At 40.4% G+C, this 24770-nt stretch overlaps 1 protein-coding gene across 1 annotated transcript; it reads right to left on the reverse strand.

Moving 5' to 3' along the window:
• Window positions 1-866: 866 nt before the first annotated feature.
• LOC134482360 (mucin-16-like) lies at window positions 867-17395 on the reverse strand. Its single transcript, XM_063275849.1, has 2 exons — window positions 16420-17395; window positions 867-5480 (listed from the first exon to the last, which is right to left on the reverse strand). The coding sequence occupies exons 1-2, from the start codon at window positions 16420-16422 to the stop codon at window positions 963-965; spliced, it is 4521 nt and encodes a 1506-aa protein (XP_063131919.1). The 5' UTR covers window positions 16423-17395; the 3' UTR covers window positions 867-962.
• Window positions 17396-24770: the final 7375 nt, after the last annotated feature.

Here is a 24770-nt window from a genome sequence, read left to right on the forward strand (position 1 = left end):
CTAGCTAGATTGTGTCCTCTGGACTCAGTGGGAGAGGAAGGGATTAGTCTCACAGAGACTTCATGTTCCAGGGTGGGAAGATAACCAAATGGCCCCTACCCACTGAGAGGAGAAGGAGAGTGGGGCACAAGGGAACAATTATGGGAGAGGCTCACCGGGAATGGGCAGTGAGCAGGATGTAAAGTAAATAAGTAAATATTAAAATTGAAAATAATTGAAAAAAGTTTCCAGGAAGCATCACATGGCACAACTGAGACTCCAATGAAACAATCAATTTTTACTTCAGTCTACAATCAGATTGAACATTTTATTTTAAAATTTATATATATGATCAATTCTCCCACACAGACTATGTTTTGATATTCCATTCGATCCTGGAGGAGCATCAAGGGTCTAGGGATCAGGAGCCGCAGCCACTAGAAGAAAAAGAAGAATTATCAACAGTATCATCAGGCACATCACTGGTGATATTGTCATGCCCAGCATCAACAACATCAGTGTCATTATCATCTGGATCAATGTAGAGAGAAACAGTGAGAAGGTGGATGCTTCTCTTGTTATTTTTAATCTCAGAAGTTGCTTCTTTTGGAATGTTGCGGTCAAAGGCTATGCTAACTTCAGAAGTCAGAGTTCAGAATGACAGCGATAAATAGACAATAACATTTAACAGGAAGTTTTCCCGGCTTAGTCATTCAGGAAACACATGTTTTCACTGGAAGTGACAATAATCTCCTCATTCTAGAATAGGAAACATCCAAGTAGGAAAAAAATATTACCTGGTCAGTTGTATTTCTCTAAACTGGATTTGTTACATTATGAAAATTATTTTCTATAAATTGAGAAAAAATAAATTTTTCAGGTTCTAGGTTATGCGTAAATAGCCCTATAGAAGTATGAAATTTATTAACAAAAGAGACCTAGGTTTCTACTAAAACAATCTTAATCTATTTTAAGCTACTATTTTAGTTTAACTTACCTGGTCCGACTCTCTTGTTAGTGGGAGCTCCTTGGCCATTTTCTTCATGCCATGCTTGTTGAATTTGGATTTTCATCCATGTTATGATGGATAAAAGTGAGGATATAAGCCATATGAAGAGCAAAAAAGGTATGCGTGGTATCTCTGTTGCCCGAAGATATCCACTCTCCCTGAGAAGGTTCAAGCTGTGGTTTATTGGTTCAGCTCGTGCGGAAGCATGAAAAATATCCTCAGCACCCTGAGTAGCAGGCAGACCTTCTTCTACGTCAGGGGTAAAAGAAGATTTCTCATCTGAAGTAGCAGAATCAAATATTTCTTCTTCACTAAGGGATATCAAAAGAGTCAAGTTAGTCATTTGAATGGAGTCAAGGGAATAACAAGTGCAGGAACCAGGAGTGGGATCTGGGTCAGCATGGGGTTTGTACCTTGTACTCTCCTTGTAAAGAGGTAAATCAACAACATAATCCAATCCAATGTGACTAGCTGGTCCTGAGTCATGACTCTCAACTAACACACTACTGTCAGCAGCACATGTAACAGACAGCCGAGGTTCAAGAGCAGCCAGACAGTCAGCAACAATGGCAGGATCTGTAGGCTCAGCATCAATAGCAGCCATACTGTCAGCAGGGTGGGTGGACATACTGGACTCAGGCTGAACAGCAGGCAGACAGTCAGCAGTACTGGAGCAATTAGTATGTTCAGGCTCAACAGCAGTCAGAATGTCAGCATGGTGGGTGGCCATAGTTGGCTCTGGCTCAGCAGAGTCCAGACAGTCAGCAGCTTTGGTGGAATTAGTCGGCTCAGGCTCAACAGCTGCCAAACTGTCAGCAGGCTGGGTGGACATGGTTGTCTCAGACCCAACAGCAGCCTGACAGTCAGCGGCATTGGTAGAAATAGTCGTATCAGGCTCAAGGTCGTCCAGACAGTCAGCAGCAATGTTGGAATTAGGCAGCTCAGGCTCATCAACTGCCATACTGTCAGCAGGGTGGGTGGATTTGGTTGACTCGGGATCAACAGCACCCAGAAAGTCAGCAGCTTTGGTGGAATTAGTCAGTTCAGGCTCAATAGCTACCAAACTGTCAGCAGGGTGTGGGGACATAGATGACTCAGGCTGAACAGAATCCAGACAGTCAGCAGGGTGGTTTGACCTAGTTAGCTCAGGCTGAACAGTAGCCAGACAATCAGCAGCTTTGGTGGAAAAAGTAGGCTCAGGCTCAACAGATGCCAAAGTGTCAGCAGGCTGGGTGGACATGGTTGGCTCAGCCTTGAGAGAAGCCAGACAGTCAGCAGCTTTATTGGCATGAGACAGCTCATGCTCAAGAGCAGCCAGACTGTCAGAACGGTGGGTGGGCATAGCTGGCTCTTGTTCAATAGAGTCCAGACCGTCAGCAGCATTGGTGGAATTATTATGTTCAGGCTCAACAGCTGCCAAACTGTCAGCAGGCTGGGTGGACATGGTTGTCTCAGTCCCAACAGAAGCCAGACAATCAGTAGCATTGGTGGAATTAATCAGCTCAGCCTTGAGAGAAGCCAGACAGCCAGCATCTTTGTTGGCATGAGACAGCTCATGCTCAAGAGCAGCCAGACTGTCGGCACGGTGGGTGGACATAGCTGGCTCTGGCTCAACATAGGCCAGGCAGTCAGCAGCACTGGAGGATTTAGTCGACTCAGGCTCAAGAGCAGCCAGACAGTAAGCAGCATTGGTGGAATGTGTAGGCTCAAGCTCATCAGTAGCCATATTGTCAGCAGGGTGGGTGGACATAGTTGTCTCAGTCCCAACAGAAGCCAAACAATCAGTAGCATTGGTAGAATCAATTGACTCTGCCTTCTGAGAAGCCAGACAGTCAGCAGTGTTGTTGGAATTAGTCAGCTCATGCTCAAGAGAAGCCAGACTGTCGGCACGGTGGGTGGACATGCCTGGCTCTGGCTCTGGCTCAACATAGGCCAGACAGTCAGCAGCATTGGAGGATTTAGTCGACTCAGTCTCAAGAGCAGCCAGACAGTAAACAGCGTTGGTCGAATTTTTAGGCTCAAGCTCATCAGTAGCCATATTATCAGCTGGGTGTGTGGACATAGATGACTCAGGCTGAACAGAGTCCAGACAGTCAGCAGGGTGGATTGACCTAATTAGCTCCGGCAGAACAGTAGCCAGACAATCAGCAGCTCTGGTGGAAATTGTAGGCTCAGGCTCAACAGCTGCCGAACTGTCAGCAGGCTGGGTGGACATGGTTGGCTCAGCCTTGAGAGAAGCCAGACAGTCAGCAGCTTTGTTGGCATGAGACAGCTCATGCTCAAGAGCAGCCAGACTGTCGGCACGGTGGGTGGACATAGCTGGCTCTGGCTCAACGGAGTCCAGACTGTCAGCAGCATTGGTAGAATCATTATAGTCAGGCTCATGAGCAATAGGAATATCAGCAAGGTGGGTAGACATGGTTGTCTCAGACCCAACAGAAGCCAGAATATCAGCAGCATTGGAGGAATTAGTCGACTGGGGCTCAAGATCGGCCAGAAAGTAAGCAGCATTGGTGGAATGTGTAGGCTCAAGCTCATCAGTAGCCATATTGTCAGCAGGGTGGGTGGACATAGTTGTCTCAGTCCCAACAGAAGCCAAACAATCAGTAGCATTGGTAGAATCAATTGACTCAGCCTTCTGAGAAGCCAGACAGTCAGCAGTGTTGTTGGAATTAGTCAGCTCATGCTCAAGAGCAGCCAGACTGTCGGCACGGTAAGTGGGCTTAGCTGGCTCTTGTTCAACAGAGTCCAGACCGTCAGCAGTATTGGTGGAATTATTATGTTCAGGCTCAACAGCTGCCAAATTGTCAGTAGGCTGGGTGGACATGGTTGTCTCAGTCCCAACAGAAGCCAGACAATCAGTAGCATTGGTGGAATTAATCAGCTCAGCCTTGAGAGAAGCCAGACAGTCAGCATCTTTGTTGGCATGAGACAGCTCATGCTCAAGAGCAGCCAGACTGTCGGCACGGTGGGTGGACATAGCTGGCTCTGGCTCAACATAGGCCAGACAGTCAGCAGCATTGGAGGATTTAGTCGACTCAGGCTCAAGAGCAGCCAGTGTGTCAGCACGGTGATTGGACATAGTTGGCTCTGGTTCCACATCAGGCAGACTGTCAGCAGGGTGGGTGGACATGTTTGGCTCAGGCTCAAGGTCAGCCAGACAGTCAGCAGCTTTGGTAGAAGTATTATGTTCAGGCTCGTCAGCAGTCAGAATGTCAGCAGGGTGGGTGGACATAGTCGGCTCAGGCTCAACAGCTGCCATACTGTCAGCAGGGTTGGTGGACATAGCGGGCTCTGGTGCAACAGCAGCCCGACAGTCAGCGGCATTGGTAGAAATAGTCGGATCAGGCTCAAGGTCAGCCAGACAGTCAGCAGTGTTGTTGGAATTAGTCAGTTCAGGCTCAAGAGCAGCCAGAGTGTCAGCAGGGTGGGTGGACATAGTTGGCTCTGGTTCCACATCAGGCAGACAGTCAGCAGGGTGGGTGGACCTAGTTGGCTCTGGTGCAACAGCAGCCTGAAAGTCAGCGGCATTGGTAGAAATAGTCGGATCAGGCTCAAGGTCAGCCAGACAGTCAGCAGTGTTGTTGAAATTAGTCAGCTCAGGCTCAAGAGCAGCCAGAGTGTCAGCATGGTGGGTGGACATAGTTGGCTCTGGTTCCACATCAGGCAGACAGTCAGCAGGGTGGGTGGACCTAGTTGGCTCTGGTGCAACAGCAGCCTGAAAGTCAGCGGCATTGGTAGAAATAGTCGGATCAGGCTCAAGATCAGCCAGACAGTCAGCAGTGTTGTTGAAATTGGTCAGCTCAGGCTCAAGAGCAGCCAGAGTGTCAGCAGGGTGGGTGGACATAGTTGGCTCTGGTTCCACATCAGGAAGACTGTCAGCAGGGTGGGTGGACATGTTTGGCTCAGGCTCAAGGTCAGCCAGACAGTCAGCAGTGTTGTTGGAATTAGTCAGTTCAGGCTCAAGAGCAGCCAGAGTGTCAGCAGGGTGATTGGACATAGTTGGCTCTGGTTCCACATCAGGCAGACTGTCAGCAGGGTGGGTGGACATGTTTGGCTCAGGCTCAAGGTCAGCCAGACAGTCAGCAGTGTTGTTGAAATTAGTCAGCTCAGGCTCAAGAGCAGCCAGAGTGTCAGCAGGGTGGGTGGACATAGTTGGCTCTGGTTCCACATCAGGCAGACAGTCAGCAGGGTGGGTGGACCTAGTTGGCTCTGGTGCAACAGCAGCCTGAAAGTCAGCGGCATTGGTAGAAATCGTCGGATCAGGCTCAAGGTCAGCCAGACAGTCAGCAGTGTTGTTGGAATTAGTCAGCTCACGCTCAAGAGCAGCCAGACAGTCAGTAGCATTTGTAGAATTTGTCGGGTCAGGCTCGGCAGCATCCAGGCTGTCAGCAGTAGAGGTGGAAGCTTCACGATCAACAGTAGCCTTAGGAATAGAATTTCTATGCTCAGAAGACACAGCATAGAAATTATCTGTTTTATATTTTTCATCCTAAAACGAAAATTAGCAGTGATACTTTTGATTGAAAATTTACTGATTTTATTCATTCTATCACCCTTCTGATAATGTCAGAACCTGGATTCATAGTCCCCAAACTATTTGTGTATTCTGTCGAAATTTAGCACTACATTCAGTGACATTCAGTGAAGTCTGCTTCCTGTCTGCTTGAGTAATTGGCCCAGAGTTTTTCAAAGTCTTTACTGTGGATCTCTTTAGGTTTATACTTAGATTTCTTCTGCTCTTTGCTACCTAAAGTCATTTTTCCTTGTAAGATGGAAATATATAAATAGAAAGGACAAAATGTGACTCTTGGCCTCTGATGTTTTGCTCTACTCTTCCTCTAAATAATGATTTTGTAATATTCTCTTTCCTTCATATTCTATGGTTCATTCTGCACTATTTCTCTCTGAAACTCTCCAAGTAAAAAGGCCACCTCCCTCCCTCTGCCCCTCCCTCCCTCCTCTCTCTCTCTCTCTCTCTCTCTCTCTCTCTCTCTCTCTCTCTCTCTCTCTCTCTCTGTCTTTTTGTACTTTCTGCTGCACTACCCCTCAAGTAGCCACTTTTCTTATTCCTTCGTGAGAGAGTTGGGAATATTCTTTATACCAAATCTTTCTCTGGATAATCACCTTCTCTTTCATGCAATTAAGCATCACTTTTAAACGAGGTGCTTCATTCTATAAACTAAGGTTACATTGATTACTTAGCATTAAGGGTGGGTACTAAGGAAATGTCTACATTCCAGTTTGAGAGATTAAAGGTCTGTGCAAAGGCTGAACCACAGCAATTAGTAGAAATTTGTTTATAAGTAAACAACGCAATCTGGGAGGAGGGCACAGTATCGTCAACTATTCTGTAACATCATGACTATTGCTACACTTACAGGATGTATATTAAGACCTCATCCAGCACCTCTGTGGTGGCTTGAATGTCAACAGCCCCATAGGCTCACATTATGCTTGCTGTGGAGAGCGCTGAATTATTTTCAAAAGGAGTAGGTGGTGGGGCTGTTTTGTAGTAAAACTGTTGCCAGGATGAGGTTTAAGATTTCAATAGAGAGACAGAGCTGGAAACAGAGTAGAACAACAGTGCTTTCTTTTGGCATCTGAGACACCGCCGGAACCTGAAGGGACCGACCATATAAACAGTTCTCTGCACCCAAATCCCGTGGGAGGGAGAGCTAAACCTTCAGAGAGGCAGACATGCCTGGGAAACCAGAAGAGACTGCACTCTGCACACATTACTGACTCCAGAGGAAAACCAAATGCCATCTGGAACCCTGGTGCACAGAAGTTCCCGGAAAGGGTGGCTCAGAACTTCCTGGTGGCTGCCGCCGCGGAGAGCTCATAAGCAACACCCCATGAGCAACCTTGAGCCTCCGGATCACAGGTAAGACCAACTTTTCTGCTCCAAGTGACCTGCCTGGTCAATTCAGGGCACAGGCCCACAGGAACAGCTGAAGACCTGTAGAAAGGAAAAACTACACGCCCCAAAGCAGAACACTCTGTTCCCATAACTGGCTGAAAGAAAACAGGAAAACAGGTCTACAGCACTCCTGAAAAACAGGCATATAGGACAGTCTAGCCACTGTCAGAAATAGCAGAACAAAGTAACACTAGAGATAATCTGATGGCGAGAGGCAAGCACAGGAACCCAAGCAACAGAAACCAAGACTACATGGCATCATCGGAACCCAATTCTCCCACCAAAGCAAACACGGAATATCCAAACACACCAGAAAAGCAAGATCTAGTTTCAAAATCATATTTGATCATGATGCTGGAGAACTTCCAGAAAGACGTGAATAACTCCCTTAGAGAACAAGTAGAGGCCGACAGAGAGGAATCGCAATAATCCCTAAAAGAATTCCAGGAAAACATAAATAAACAAGTAGAAGCCCATAGAGAGGAGTCACAAAAATCCCTGAAAGAATTCCAGGAAAACACAATCAAACAGTTGAAGGAATTGAAAATGGAAATAGAAGCAATCAAGAAAGAACACATGGAAACAACCCTGGAAATACAAAACCTAAAGAAGAGACAAGGAGCTGTAGATACGAGCTTCACCAACAGAATACAAGATATGGAAGAGAGAATCTCAGGAGCAGAAGATTCCATAGAAATCATCGACTCAACAGTCAAAGATAATGTAAAGCGGAAAAAGATACTGGTCCAAAACATACAGGAAATCCAGGACTCAATGAGAAGATCAAACCTAAGGATAATAGGTATAGAAGAGAGTGAAGACTCCAAGGTCAAAGGACCAGTAAATATCTTCAACAAAATCATAGAAGAAATCTTCCCTAACCTAAAGAAAGAGATACCCATAAGCATACAAAAAGCCTACAGAACTCGAAATAGATTGGACCAGAAAAGAAACACCTCCCGTCACATAATAGTCAAAACACCAAACGCACAAAATAAAGAAAGAATATTAAAAGCAGTAAGGGAAAAAGATCAAGTAACATAAAGGCAGACCTATCAGAATCACACAGACTTTTCGCCAGAAACTATAAAATCCAGAAGATCCTGGACAGATGTCATACAAAACCTAAGAGAACACAAATGCCAGCCCAGGTTACTGTATCCTGCAAAACTCTCAATTAACATAGATGAAGAAACCAAGATATTCCAGGACAAAACCAAATTTACACAATATCTTTCTACAAATCCAGCACTACAAAGGATAATAAATGGTAAAGCCCAACATAAGGAGGCAAGAGATACCCTAGAAGAAGCAAGAAACTAATCGTCTTGGCAATAAACAAAGAGAAGAAAAGCACACAAACATAACCTCATATCCAAATATGAATATAAAAGGAAGCAATAATCACTATTCCTTAATATCTCTCAACATCAATGGCCTCAACTCCCCAATGAAAAGACATAGATTAACAAACTGGATACGCAACGAGGACCCTGCATTCTGCTGCCTACAGGAAACACACCTCAGAGACAAAGAGAGACACTACCTCAGAGTGAAAGGCTGGAAAACAACTTTCCAAGCAAATGGTCAGAAGAAGGAAGCTGGAGTAGCCATTCTAATGTCAAATAAAATCAATTATCAACCAAAAGTCATCAAAAAAGATAAGGAAGGACACTTTATATTCATCAAAGGAAAAATCCACCAAGATGAACTCTCAATCCTAAATATCTATGCCCCGAATACAAGGGCACCTTCCCACATAAAAGAAACCTTACAAAAGCTCAAAACACACATTGCACCTCACACAATAATAGTAGGAGATTTCAACACCCCACTCTCATCAATGGACAGATCATGGAAAAAGAAATTAAACAGAGACCTAGACAGATTAAGAGAAGTCATGAGCCAAATGGACTTAACGGATATTTATAGAACATTCTATCCTAAAGCAAAAGGATATACCTTCTTCTCAGCTCCTCATGGTACTTTCTCCAAAACTGACCATATAATTGGTCAAAAACGGGCCTCAACAGGTACAGAAAGATAGAAATAATCCCATGCATCTTATCAGACCACCATGGCCTAAAGTTGGTCTTCAATAACAATAATGGAAAAATGTCCACATATACATGGAAATTAAACAATGCTCTATTCAATGATAACCAGGTCAAGGAAGAAATAAAGAAAGAAATTAAAGACTGCTTAGAATTTAATGAAAACGAAGGTACAACATACCCAAACTTATGGGAAACAATGAAAGCTGTGATATGAGGAAAACTCATAATGCTGAGTGCCTGCAGAAAGAAACAGGAAACAGCATATGTCAGCAGCTTGACAACACACCTAAACGCTCTAGAACAAAAAGAAGCAAACACACCCAGGAGGAGTAGAAGGCAGGAAATAATCAAACTCAGAGCTGAAATCAACCAAGTGGAAACAAAAAGGAACATAGAAAGAATCAACAGAACCAAAAGTTGGTTCTTTGAGAAAATCAACAAGATAGATAAACCCTTAGCCAGACTAACCAGAGGACACAGAGAGTGTGTCCAAATTAACAAAATCAGAAATGAAAAGGGAGACATAACTACAGATTCAGACGAAATTCAAAAAATCATCAGATCTTAGTATAAAAGCCTGTATTCAACAAAACTTGAAAATCTGCAGGAAATGGACAATTTCCTAGAGAGATACCAGGTACCAAAGTTAAATCAGGAACAGATAAACCAGATAAACAACCCCATAACTCCTAAGGAAATAGAAGCAGTCATTAAAGGTCTCCCAACCAAAAAGGGCCCAGGTCCAGACGGATTCAGTGCAGAATTCTATCAGACCTTCATAGAAGACCTCATACCAATATTCTCCAAACTATTCCACAAAAATGAAACAAATGGAGCACTACCGAATTCCTTCTATGAAGCCACAATTACTCTTACACCTTAACCACACAAAGACCCAACAAAGAAAGAGAACCTCAGAACAATTTCCCTTATGAATATCGACGCAAAAATACTCAATAAATATCTGGCAAACCAAATCCAAGAGCACATCAAAACAATCATCCACCATGATCAAGTAGGCTTCATCCCAGGCATGCAGGGATGGTTTATATACGGAAAACCATCAACGTGATCCATTATATAAACAAACTGAAAGAACAAAACCACATGATCATTTCATTAGATGCTGAGAAAGCATTTGACAAAATTCAACACCCCTTCATGATAAAAGTCCTGGAAAGAATAGGAATTCAAGGCCCATACCTAAACATAGTAAAAGCCATATACAGCAAACCAGTTGCTAACATTAAACTATATGGAGAGAAACTTGAAGCAATCCCACTAAAATCAGGGACTAGACAAGGCTGCCCACTCTCTCCCTCCTTATTCAATATAGTTCTTGAAGTTCTAGCCAGAGCAATCAGACAACAAATGGAGGTCAAGAGGATACAGATTGGAAAAGAAGAAGTCAAAATATCACTATTTGCAGATGATATGATAGTACATTTAAGTGATCCCAAAAGTTCCACCAGAGAACTACTAAAGCTGATCAACAACTTCAGCAAAGTGGCTGGGTATAAAATTAACTCAAATAAATCAGTAGCCTTCCTCTACACAAAAGAGAAAAAGCTGTGAAAGAAATTAGGGAAATAACACCCTTCATAATAGATCCAAATAATATAAAGTACCTCGGTGTGACTTTATCCAAGCAAGTAAAAGATCTGTACAATAAGAACTTCAAGACTCTGAAGAAAGAAATTGAAGAAGACCTCAGAAGATGGAAAGATCTTCCATGCTCATGGATTGGCAGGATTAATATAGTAAAAATGGCCATCTTACCAAAAGCGATCTACAGATTCAATGCAATCCCCATCAAAATACCAATCCAGTTCTTCAAAGAGTTAGAAAGAACAATCTGCAAATTCATCAACAAAAAGCCCAAGATAGCTAAAACTATCCTCAACAATAAAAGGACTTCAGGGGGAATCACTATCCCTGAACTCAAGCAGTATTACAGAGCAATAATGATAAAAACTGCATGGTATTGGAACAGAGACAGACAGATAGTCCAATGAAACAGAATTGAAGACCCAGAAATGAACCCACACACCTATGGTCACTTGATTTTTGACAAAGGAGCCAAAACCATCCAATGGAAAAAAGATAGCATTTTCAGCAAATGGTGCTGGTTCAACTGGAGGTCAACATGTAGAAGAATGCAGATCGATCCATGCTTATCACCCTGTACAAAGCTTAAGTCCAAGTGTATAAAGGACCTCCACATCAAACCAGATACACTCAAACTAATAGAAGAAAAACTAGGGAAGCATCTGGAACACATGGGCACTGGAAAAAATTTCCTGAACAAAACACCAATGGCTTATGCTCTAAGATCAAGAATCGACAAATGGGATCTCATAAAACTGCAAAGCTTCTGTAAGGCAAAGGACACTGAGGGTAGGACAAAACGGCCACCAACCGATTGGGAAAAGATCTTTACCAATCCTACAACAGATAGAGGCCTTACATCCAAAATATACAAAGAACTGAAGAAGTTAGACCGCAGCAAGACAAATAACCCTATTAAAAAATTAGGTTCTGAGCTAAACAAAGAATTCACAGCTGAGGAAGGCGAAATGGCTGAGAAACACCTAAAGTAATGTTCAACATCGTTAGTCATAATGGAAATGCAAATCAAAACAACCCTGAGATTTCACCTCACACCAGTGAGAATGGGTAAGATCAAAAACTCAGGTGACCACAAATGCTGGCGAGGATGTGGAGAAAGAGGAACACTCCTCCATTGTTGGTGGGAAAGCAGACTGGTGCAACCATTCTGGGAATCAGTCTGGAGGTTCCTCAGAAAATTGGACATTGAACTGCCTGAGGATCCAGCTATACCTCTCTTGGGCACATACCCAAAAGTTGCCCCGACATATAAAAAAGACATGTGCTCCACTATGTTCATAGCAGCCTTATTTATAATAGCCAGAAGCTGGAAAGAACCCAGATGCCCTTCAACAGAGGAATGGATACAGAAAATGTGGTACATCTACACAATGGAATATTACTCAGCTATCAAAAACAATGACTTTATGAAATTAATAGGCAAATGGTTGGAACTGGAAAATATCATCCTGAGTGAGGCAACCCAATCACAGAAAAACACACATGGTATGCACTCATTGATAAGTGGCTATTAGCCCAAATGCTTGAATTACCCTAGATGCATAGAACAAATGAAACTCAAGACGGATGATCAAAATGTGAATGCTTCACTCCTTCTTTAAATGGGGAACAAGAATACCCTTGGCAGGGAATAGAGAGGCAAAGATTAAAACAGACACAGAAGGAACACCCATTCAGAGCCTGCCCCACATGTGGCCCATACATATACAGCCACCCAATTAGACAATATGGATAAAGCGATGAAGTGCATGCCGTCAGGATACGGATGTAGATCTCTCCTGAGAGACACAGCCAGAATACAGCAAATACATAGCCGAATGCCAGCAGCAAACCACTGAACTGAGAACGGGACCCCCGTTGAAGGAATCAGAGAAAGAACTCGAAGAGCTCGAAGGAGCTCGAGACCCCATATGAACAACAATGCCAAGCAACCAGAGCTTCCAGGGACTAAGCCACTACCTAAAGACTATACATGGACTGACCCTGGACTCTGGACTCTGACCTCATAGGTAGCAATAAATATTCTAGTAAGATCACCAGTGGAAGGGGAAGCCCTTGGTCCTGCTAAGACTGAACCCCCAGTGAACGTGATTGTTGGGGGGAGGGCAGCAATGGGGGGAGGATGGTGAGGGGAACACCCATAAAGAAGGGGAGGGGGAGGGATTAGGGGGATGTTGGCCTAGAAACCAGGAAAGGGAATAACACTCGAAATGTAAATAAGAAATACTCAAGTTAATAAAAAAAAAGATTTCAATAGACTGGTGTCATTTCCACTAAGTTCTCTCTTTCCTGTGTAGGTCAAGATGTGATCTCTCAGCTGCTGCTTCATCGTCATGCTTGTCTGCCTGAATCATGATGGTGATTTCTGTATCCAATTTAACCAAGAGACCCACTTCACACCATCTCTTTCTTCTAAACATTTTCTTTCCCATGATATTTTTTACAACTATAGAAAGTGACTAACATAAGCATCAGCTAGTTACAATAAGAGTGTATTTAACAGAGTCTGAAGGATTCATTCAAAGCTGTGAAGTGGTGTTACCCAGGGGATTTGGTCACAAAATGTGTTATCAAATTCCATAAAGCTAGCTTAGATAGGATGCCCGGAACACTCGTTGATTTAAATAGATAAATTCAGGAAGTTGGGCTTGTGAATGGGTTTGATGCTGCATTGTAAATGGGAAGCCTCATTGACTCATACTGCATAAGAAATAAGATCTTCACATGTTTGTTCTTCCTTACACCTCAGGGAAACCCATAACATGGCAGTCTACTTTTGACTTTCAGTGCCAGGTTTGAGGATGATTTACGTTTCTTACTTGCAAAACTGACACGTCAAACATTCTCTGCATCAACAAGCAATATATCACAGAGAAGATTCAACAGAACAGGTGAAGGAGGACTGTTGATCAAAGAATAATGTTGAAGAAGCATGCATTTCCTCTTAGTGTTCACACTATTAAAATGGATCATGAGAGAATTTAAGTTCCTTGGATTTCCTGAGAAAGACAGACTTGAATATAGCAAACCATGGGGTATGTTACACACATAGTCATGTTTTCATATGCAATGTGTTACCAGACTACTTATCACTACCCCATTGAACCATCTGGCTGGCAAATATGCATATACACATGTGTGTGCACTTATACGCATGTATGTATTTCTAACTACATATGTGTACGTGAGAAGATGTGTATACATGCATATATATGCAAGTATATGTATATATGTATATATATATATATATATATATATTTACTGCTTTTAAAATAAAAGGAGAGAGATTGGTGTATAGCCGTTTAGAATAAAAATGAAATGTAGTAAGTGTGAATTTCTCATTCATGTGATCTTTTTCTTTCAGCCAAACTAGGCATCACCTTTGAAATGTGCCTGTGTCATTGTAAATCCTGCTGGCTGTACTTGTTTATAATGACTTATACCTGGTATTCCGCTAGCATGGGGTAGAGAACTGGTATTAACTAGCTAAGGTCTTTCATTTTTTTATTTTATACTCATTACACCGCATTTGCCATGTAGTCTTGTGGGAAGTCTTGTGTTCGTTTGGTTTTATTCAAATTTAACATCAGAAATGATGTTTAGTTTTACTTCAGTGACATTTATTCCTTGGAAGAATGGAAACTACCTTTGTCTTAGTTGTCTCTGTAAGATCCCACTGCTGTAATGATATTGTGGATTGTATTCTAATCATGGGCATATAAAATTTAGTTACTATATTTATCACCATTATTTGTACATTCCATAGCATCATAAAATTCTAGTTAGGACAAAATGTGTTTGCATTAGAAATTTTACTTTAGAAAATTCTAATGACTTTTCACTGCAATAGAAGGTGATTGCCGAGTGAATTTCTGTTTATTAAAGTACCTGAGTTCTATGTCTTTGCTAAGGTCTTCCTAGAATAAAAATTACTCAGGTTCATCACCTGTAGTAGTTAATTGGAAACCAAATTGATCTAGGCATAAACGAAGAGCATTTGAGTTTGGTTTCTGTAAATTACAGTTTCTAATGATTCCATTATGTTTAATAATTATATCTGAACTTCCTCTTTCCTAATGATGAAATTAGAGGTCTAGAGGAAGGTAGTTAGCTACGTGTTGACAGTATGCAGTGGAGTAAGGAGTAAGTAGTGTGTGTAAGATCAGCAGACACACCCTTCTGCTTGCTTTGTAACTTCTGAAAGGGGATTTAAACAGGAAAGATGGCTGTTACTTTTGAATTTGTTTCTGTACTTTCTGTGACAAAATATCTGATGGGGAAAACCAGTCACTTATTTCAAGGAAGGAACAGGGAGGCCTGACTTTTGGCAGTACATTGTTGGTTCTCACATGCTGGTAGACCGGGAAGCAGATAACACAGTACTGGTACCACAAGTAGTCATAGCCATTAAAATCTACCACTGAAAACCTTCTGCTAGCAAGGCCAGACCCCAAAAGTTAAACAATCTCCCATCAGTGGCCAAGTGTTCAATCACATGAACTCCCATCTCTTTGTCTGATCCTCCCATGCACTGCTTAGCATTTGTGTTAATGTTAAATAACCCCCCCACACACACACACACACATGCAGAGTTTATCTACTGTTTGTCTGTTAATGCTAACCAAAGTGTAAATCATACTACCAATGTGATAAACCTACTTGGCAGCCTGACTGATAACTTGAATTTGATACCTGAGACTGGAAACAGAGGAAGGGAAAGATTGATTCATACAAGTTATCTTTTGATACCCACAATTCAACTTACATTCTCCTACTCCCCAAATAAATTAAGAACAGGACGTCCTTGAACTGACAGAGACCACCCTGCCTGCTTTATGAGTTCGTGAATTAACTGTGTACACCAACATACCCAGCCACCTGTTGTGGGCACCCTGCCTATAAGTACTTTGGACTTCAATGGGTAAAACCAGAATGCTGAGGTCCTGTCCAGGAAGTTAAGAAATATCAGAAGACTGACTTCTTATTTCCCCTGATGATAATTTTAATCTTTTTGCCTATCAAACATATTAAATCTGTGTGCTGGAAAAGGGGCTGAGGAGTTTAAAACATTCATTGCTCCTCCAGGACACCTGGCTTTGCTTTGTAAAACACATAATATTGGCTGACAAAGTTCTGGAACAACAAGAACAAAGGATGAAATGACCTCTTCTGATTTTTGTGGGAAGCACACGCACATGGTATACAGACAGAATACACGCAAAACATTCACACACATAAAGTCAGTCAATCCAAAGTAAATGAAGCACAACTATGGTGGTCGCTTTCAAGTTTACTGTACCTATTTCCAGGAGCATGTACTATTTGGTTTCTGTATTTTTATGAGTTCTCCTCAGTGAGTTAAAAACATGCTCATTTTCTGTTTTTTCTTCTGTTTCCATAGTCTAATTTACTATTATTACATTTTATGACAGTGCTTCTCAACCTGTCTGTCATACCCTATTGGAGGAGGGCATAGAACAGTCTCACACAGGTTGGCAAAGACCTTCTGAAAATACCAATACGACATTACAGTTGATGATATTATCAATCTGACACTGATGCAGTAGCAACAAAACAGTTGTATGGTTGGAAATCACCACAGCATGAGGAACTGTATTAAAGGTCACAGCATTAGGAAGGTTGAGAAGCACTGCCTAATGCAGTGACTGGCAAGGAGTGAGGATATGGAGAGTGTGAAGGGAATGCTCAAGGCTGATCTTTCTCTACTCGTTCACTACTTGCACTAGAAAGGCATAGGCACAAACACCCATCACTCCCCTTCACAAAAGGAAATAGGTTACTTCTCAAATGAGGGGAATTACCATTATGGATTTTTTTGCTTTCCATACATCAGGTACTGGCTCTCCTCGAGAACACACATAAACTCCAGATTTTCTAAAAATGTTCTGGATCTTCTTAGGTATTATATGGAATTTTCTTCCCGATTCTCCCTGCAATGCAGAGAAGAGAGTTTACTTTTTATTTGGTCTCGAAATTAACTCTATTCTTTTAGGATGCATGCTTTCAAATCAACAATGTTCTTTAGGAATTACAGGATATTGACACATGAAAATCAAAATTATTAAATATAAAATATCTTCTTATATGCCTATTTACAACTTAATAGGATACCATCAAGAAGTTAAAATATTTATGCTAGCCTAGATTAAGAGAAAATCATTAACTGACAAACTTGACCTTGTTCTTGTTGAGACTAAGCTTAATTCATTATCAGTCAATTATTCTGCTTCTAGTTTAAGATGATTATTAATATTAATGAGGCCCCTTCTAACAGTCTTACTCTTCCATTGTGGGGAATCACAAAATGCACAGTTTTCATTTACAAATAAATGGCAATTTAATTGCTAGCACTGTCCATACCATAGAACCGGTGAAACTGCTTTATAGAAACAAATTGGTCCACTGAGTCACATTCAAAAATCATTCACACAGCCCCTCACTATAGGGCTATAGGTTATATAGAAACAGGTTTCTTAACCTTGAGCAGCTCACAGTGATAAAGCAGCCTCAGACTGAATATGGAAATATCTAAGTAAAGCACTACAATATTTTAACTGTTTGAATGTGGCACAAAGAATATAAGTTTATATTATTTTAAAATCCATAAAGAAGAACTTAAATGGAAATATACAGTAATTGACTCCCTGCATCTAAAAATGCTGGATAATTGGGAAAAACACTTGTTGTTTTTCTAGATGAAGAGCTTTCAACATACCCTCATAGAATCAAATAGAAAATGCTCTATTCTCATAAGACAAATTTGATGAACATATTACAAACTGCTACATAGCCACAATTTCTCCTTAGTGTAAATACACATGAAATAGAGAGACCAAGGAGATGCTCTCATACAGAATCCTAAAATAGCAGTGTCCAAAGGTAGATAAAAATTGCATGCATTTTCCTGAGGGTAAAGTCACTTAGGAGATTCATGGATTATAGAAATGTCTGGACTTACTAAGAAGTACTTATTATATATAAGTATACAGTAGCTATCTTCAGACACACCAGGAGAGATCATCAGATCTCATTATAGATGGTCGTCAGTCAACATGTGGTTGCTGGGAATTGGATTCATCAAGACCTCTGGAAGAGCAGTCAGTGCTCTTTTTTTTTTGTTTTTTTGTTTTTTTGTTTTTTGTTTTTTTTTTTTTTTTGGTTCTTTCAGTCAGTGCTTTTAACCACTGAGCCATCTCTCCAGCCCAGGAAAACCGATATGGGAGAGGGTGAGGGGGAAGGGATGGGGGCTCATAGACTGGAAACCAGGAAGGGGAAAAACATTGGAAAAGTAAGTAAAGAAATATATCTAATAAAAATTTTTTAAAAAAGAAATATTATGGTCTAGTAACAGTCACATTTTAAAATCAGTCGAACATGTACTCATTTCTGCAAACAATACTTGTCAAACGTCAGACATCTTCTATTGTACGAGGACTGTGCTCAGTCTTCCACTCACTATGTCTTTTGAGTCCATTCTCTTATTGGCCACCACTACCCACAAGGACTTACTGCTCACTTGCAGTTTGTAGAAATCTCCACATCTACAATGTGGACTCCCTTGAGCAATCTTTCCATATAAAACTGGGATAGTTACACTATTGCTGAATTGTAACAAAATTCATAAGAAAATTAAACTCACAAAGAAGAATTTTACCTTCACAGAGGAGGTAGAGCTGACATTATCCACATTCACACACCTAGGAACAAGAAAGGAGGGCTTGTCAGGGAGCCTTTAGAATAACAGCATGCAACATTCTTCCAACCTTGGTTTTGTGGCTCAATCCCTTCTTCATGAATAAGAAACCCAGGCAAACTAGCCAGTAAACTTCAGGGGATTCTCTCTCACCACCTCCTGCCTCACCATAAGTGCCCCAGGATTCAGATGCACATGAGATCCTCAAGACCTCATGTGGATTCTGAGAATCCAAACTTCCATTCTCACAGACTCATGGCAAGCACTTTATCCACTGAATCATCTCCCTTCCTAAGGATGTTTGTCCATAACTCATGCTGTGTGGGAGATAATTGTTCAGCTTGTGATTATAGAAGAAATAAAGAAGCTGAAATCAGAGTACACAGAGGCAAAGAGAATGTCAGGTTCTGAACATTATACTTTTTACAGATTAATTTATTGTAAAATGCACACATTCTTACCATGGTGATGTTCCTGTAAGTCTCTTACCAGCTTCTAAAGAGGGAAGCAAAATTTGTCACAAAACAACTATAGGAAACATGACAATAAGTACAAAGGCTAATATTTGTGACCCTATATCCTTTGGCACCATTTATGAAAAGCCTTTAAAGTGAATAATTATTGGTAAATAATAAATATATGCAAAAACCTTTCTTCCCATTTCCTAGTATATTTTAAAGACAAAGAGAAAATTTCATCAAAAGTTACTACTTATAAAAATTGTTGTGCAAATTACCTATGATCCTGATCACTATCAGACACAGAAATTATCATCTTAGCCTGAACTGTTGTCCCATAGTGAAGGGTTAAAAGGACAGCGTCATGTTGCCACTGCTGCTTTTTGCCTCTGGACTAGGGATGTTTGCAGCGCTCTAGGTGAGCATGCTCATCTCGTACAGTAGTGAAAGGGGCTACTACAAAGGTCGACTTGAACTTCCTTCACTGTAGGGGAACATTCATTGCTACCACCGGGAAGCACAGTCTCTGGTGACAGTCGTTGCAGCATAGTCAAATATAGGAGACCCAAAGACCTTTACAAAGTATTTCCAGCTGCAAGTGTGACAAAGCTCTTGAGAGATCAGTGTGTTACTGTAGTCGAGATCTTCTGAAGAAGATGTTAAGGGCCCTCAGATCTAGCATTGACCCCTAGCTCATTTCCAGCAAAAAGAAGTTCAACATCAACTTCCATTGCTGGCCATGGCAAGAGCAACTGGAAAGACTTCCTTAGTAGTTATGCAACATGAATTATTACTCCAGAGAGAAGCATGAAAGAAACTTGCAGATAGAGCAGCAATCTCACATAAAACATTTTAAAAATATATTTCCATATATAAACCGTAGAGTGTCTCAAGTTTCACTCTCTGGATAAAGCCTGTCCTTGAAACATGCTTCAGAGAATGAACAACCCTAGTTCATTTCCTTTACAGTATGTAAAACTCCACTGCACACCCCTTGGCATTGCCCATGACCAGAGCAAGTTTTTGTCCTATCAACAAATGGGCTGAGAAAATGTCTCTATGGTGGACCATATGCTCAGCTTGTGTGGGGCCTCTTTCAGTCCTCGACAACACAAACAAAACTCCAGTGCTGAAATACATTTTTAAAAAAGACACCCACATTATGATAATTCTGTTTCCCTCAGGGTTATGTGAAGAGGGTCATTTAGGTTCCTCTACACTATTCTCTGGCTGGCTCTCTCCAAAGGCACAGTAGGTATGAGAGATGCTGTGGTGTAGGTTGCTGAAAGGATAAATTCTGTGGTGCTTCTCCCACTGTTGGAATATAATTTTATTCAGACTCACTCAATGGATCATTCAGTGCTGTGTACTGGAGAATGATGTGGTTTTTCAACCTTCCATCTACTGTGCCAATGTTTTTTTTTACTGGAAATTATGTCTTGCAGCATATAAATCAAGTATCACTATATCTTTTGCTAATTAATAGAACTACAGGGAAAAGGTGCTGTCAGAGTAGCCCATATGGAGGCTGCTTTCATTGAATGCTAAGAATATCAGTTTTCATTCCCCAGCACTACCTACAAATCTCACACACCATTCACTTCTCCAAAGGTTCCTGAGTGAGCCAGATATTTATAATATCAAGATATTCACATTAAATGGAAGACAACTAAAAATAACTATAAGATAATCTGTGAATTATAAAATAAGTATGATTGAAATATTATGGAGGGAAAAATTCCAGAATATGCTAATGATATTTAGTCTCCAAAACATAATGAAATTAATTGAATACTGTTTTTGGTTTGCTTTTTAATATGATCATATTTTCACACACTGACACCTATGACATGTAGCAATAATCATATATATAGTATATATGCTAAAACCTGAAATAAAAATGTATTTTATATCAAAGTCAACTTGCTGCTATGTGTCTAGAGAGGACACAAATCATGGAATAGTTTTTTTTTTTTATCAAAGTTCACTACATGCATCAATAGTTCGATTTGAATATAGTAGCATTGCAGATGATATAATTTGAATTTGAAATTTCTTAGAAGCTCTGGTTGGTTGGCATTGTTGTTCATATGGGGTCTCAAGCCCCTTCAAGCTCCTTCAGTCCTTTCTCTGATTCCTTCAACGGGGGTCCCGTCCTCAGTTCAGTGGTTTAATGATGGCATTTGCCTATGTATTTGCTGTAGTCTGGCTTTGCCTCTCAGGAGAGATCTACATCCGGTTCCTGTCGGCCTGCACTTCTTTGCTTCATCCATCTTATCTAGTTTGGTGGTTGTATAAATTTTTAAAAATCCCATAAAAGAAAAAAGGAAAAAAAAAAGAAAAAAAAAAGAAATACAGGGTAAAAAATGGAGCAGAGAGGAAAGGAAAGGCTGTCCAGTGACCGGCCCAACTTGGGATCTATCCCATGCATAGGCACCAAACCCTGACACTATTACTGATGCCATGTTGTGCTGGCAAACAGGAGCCTAGCATGGCTGTCCGCTAAGAGGCTCTACCAGAAGCTGACTAAGACAGACGCAGAGACAGCCAACCACTGGATTGATGTCTAGAATGCCTATGGAAAAGTTGTGTAAAGAAATAAAATGTAATTCAATAAAAAGAATGCAAATACATAAAACAACTTTAAAGGAAAAAAAGAAATTTCTTAGAAACAATTTCTTAAGTAAATCTGAATTCTAAAAATGGTTGCCAGGAAGTGAAGAATGGATATAAATATATTCATATTTGATTTCCTTACTTTCCTAGCACAAACAAAGTTCTTTCTATAGTTAGGGTAGAATCAGTAGAGGACTTACACTTAATCTTACCTGAATTATGCCGGTTAGAGTTTTTCAAAATGGATTTTAGCTGTCCTGGTGGTCTTACTCCACTGTGGTGTATTTTAAGAATGTTATGTTAATATTCATACTAAACATTAATCCAATGCATTGGATTACTTCTTGCTTGATTTTCTAACTTATATTACATTATAAATTGTTTTAAAAAGCTATTCATTTGTTCTTTAACCAGTTGAGTATGTCTGGGAATACTTTACTTCCAACTTTTCCCCATGTAGAAGAAAGGGAAGGAATTTAGGCCCAAAAATCAGCCCAATGAAACCATTATACAGATACATATATACACACAACCACCTCTCTAGCTTTTGCTCTCATAGCTATACCGAGTGATATTTTTAATCTATAGATGCAATGGAATTAATCCCCTGACTACATTAATCATAACAGTCTTTGCCCCTGATGCAGTAAGGCACCTATTCCCATGATACTTTGTGAATATTTCACTATCTATGATGGTACCACCCAAGTGGTTTGCTTGTCGAACATCAAATAGATTTCTGTTGCTGCTAGAGCTCTTCAAAACCCACCACTGCATTTGTAATGTTCAAGCTGCTCCTTCTTAACACACGCATGAATGAATCCCGAAGTCACAATCTGCCTGTTTCTGTGCCATTTATCCATTTTTATGAACATAATAAGGTAATAACAGAAACAAAGAACAATAAGACTAATTGCATTGAGACTGTGAAACTGTTTGCACTTCCAAGTATAAGTTAACATGCGTATTTTGCAAGGAGTCTTTGAACAGTTTTAGTATGGAAAAGTTTGAATCTTGATTTTGACATTAGCTTGTATGATTTAGGGAATCTTAAACATGGAGGGAATAAGTCATGTGATAGTATTTATAAAATGATTTCCTGATGCAGAGCCCAAATAAAGAGAACAACATAATTGTCCTCTCTTGTGGAGGTAATTAATCCTAATGAGCACAGAATGAGCTTGAAATACACCTTTTAATTTTCTACCAAACCAGTGTCTAACCTAGCATCCTGGACAGGAATGGATGGGCCTTCACCTGTATGTTCATGTCCAACTGATATGGAAGGCAAAAACCTCCTTTATAGAGAGATAAATAATAGTCACATGGTCACTTAGTTCTATACATTCAGCTAATCTATTGAGATTCAAAGGATCCATTACTGTGGAAAACTGATCATATGAATGGATATTTGATGGGTGGAGCTTTCAGGAAGACATGGGTCTTGTGGAATAATTAAAAGGTGAATGACTGGTTCCCATGAGTTCCCATGCCAGGTGCAATCACATGCTCTAGATGTTTCTCTGTCATCCATTTTCACACACTGTCTCCATAGCGGGTTGTTCTGTGGGCCATGCTAGTGTGGCCACATGCCAAGCTAGCCCCAAGCATTCCATAGCCTAGCACCGCTTCCTGTCACAGACTCTTCTCACACTCCCAACAATCCAGTGAAGTCATGACTCAACAAACTGTAACCCAGCAACTGTAACCCAGAGTCATATGTTAATTACTTAATGAACAATACATTTGCACAATCAACTTACAACCAATTGATAAGGACATAAACCACCCACTTAGGTAAGATATAGTTAGTTCATCTAGACACACACAAACCAGTACATATCCATCCCTTAAGAATAGCCATAACAACCTATAAATGTAAAGTGAGAAATGTTAATATCCACCTTCATGGAATCTCAGCCTTTCATTGGATGGACTGCAACTCATGGGTTTCTTCTAAGATATATGATATATGCTACACCTGACAAAAAGTTCCTTTGCCTTCATAGCTGGTGTCAAAGGAGGAAAGAAATGGTTGCCATCTTGTAGTAATGACTGACAACTGAGAATCATCCCACATTATGTACCGTGTCAGAGAGATGAATGCCTGAAATGATAACTATGAGTGTGGGTCTTAGTCCACAAATACAATTTAGTAAGGCTTTGAAAAGCTGAAGAATCTTAAGTGGACATTAACTTGCAGAGTTAATCCTAGCAGGCTCTTTTTAAAAACTGCATAGTTTTTTCTTGGAAATGGCATACTTGTGAGCATACTTTTCACATTCATATAAAGTACACTGAACAAATTTTAGGCTAAAATTATATTCAGAATACTGTGGGACCTGTAAGACACAAGTCTCAAAGTATACCCAAAAAGAATTTGCTTTTTATCTTTGCACTCCTCTACTACTAATGTACTGTTAAGCCTTACCAGGACAAAGGCCTTTCATCTTTAAAAAACAAGACTTCTGAAAATAAAAACAAAATGTGTATTATTACAAGTATAGAAGAACATTACAAATAAAATTATGAAACTCATTTTTAGTATCAACGTCTATGAGAACAATCTATTGAGTACTCTAGAGTAAATATTCATTTGTAGCCAATTACGTCACTTAGAACCAATCCATTCCCTGTATATTTCAAATCAAAGATGGCAGTAATTTATCAAACATCAATGTCTAGAAATAAATACCCGTGAACAATTGTGATGATCCTAACTGAACTCTCTCAGAATGACAGAAAACCCCATCCCTACCAGTATAAAAACAATCAACTGTGATTCCTTTTACTCTGGGCTAATGATTCTTGAAAGAATAACAGATTGGGTCTGGTGGCGCACAACATGAATCCCAACACTGAGGAAGCAAAAGCATATGGATCACTGTGATTCCTTAGACAAAGAGAGCTACAATTTAGTGAGACCATATCTTAACCTAACCCCTAAAAAGAGAAAAACCCAGAGCCCACTTCATGACTCTTGCACCAGTAAACACCCATGGATAAAGAGTTGGCTAAAGGCCAGCATGAGAATACACTCAACAAGAACAAAACAATATAACACACCTAGAGCCCAGCTATCCTACTACATCAAGACCTGGATATGCTAACAAAATCAAAACACAATAAAATGACATTGAATCCAATCTTATGAATATGATAGAGGAATTTAAAGGAGAAATTATCAAATCCCTTAAAATATACAGGAAAATACAATCAAACAGGTGAGCAAAATGAATAAAATATGTCAACACCTGCAAATGATTAAAGAAGCAATAAAGGAAACCCAAAATGATGGAACCTTGGAGACAGAAATACTCCAAAAGAGAACAAGAACAGAAGCACAGCCAACACAATAAAAGAATTGGAAGAGATGATCTCAGGC

Source organism: Rattus norvegicus, chromosome 16 (genome assembly GCF_036323735.1).
Source record: "Rattus norvegicus strain BN/NHsdMcwi chromosome 16, GRCr8, whole genome shotgun sequence".
Classification (NCBI taxonomy): Eukaryota; Metazoa; Chordata; class Mammalia; order Rodentia; family Muridae; genus Rattus; species Rattus norvegicus.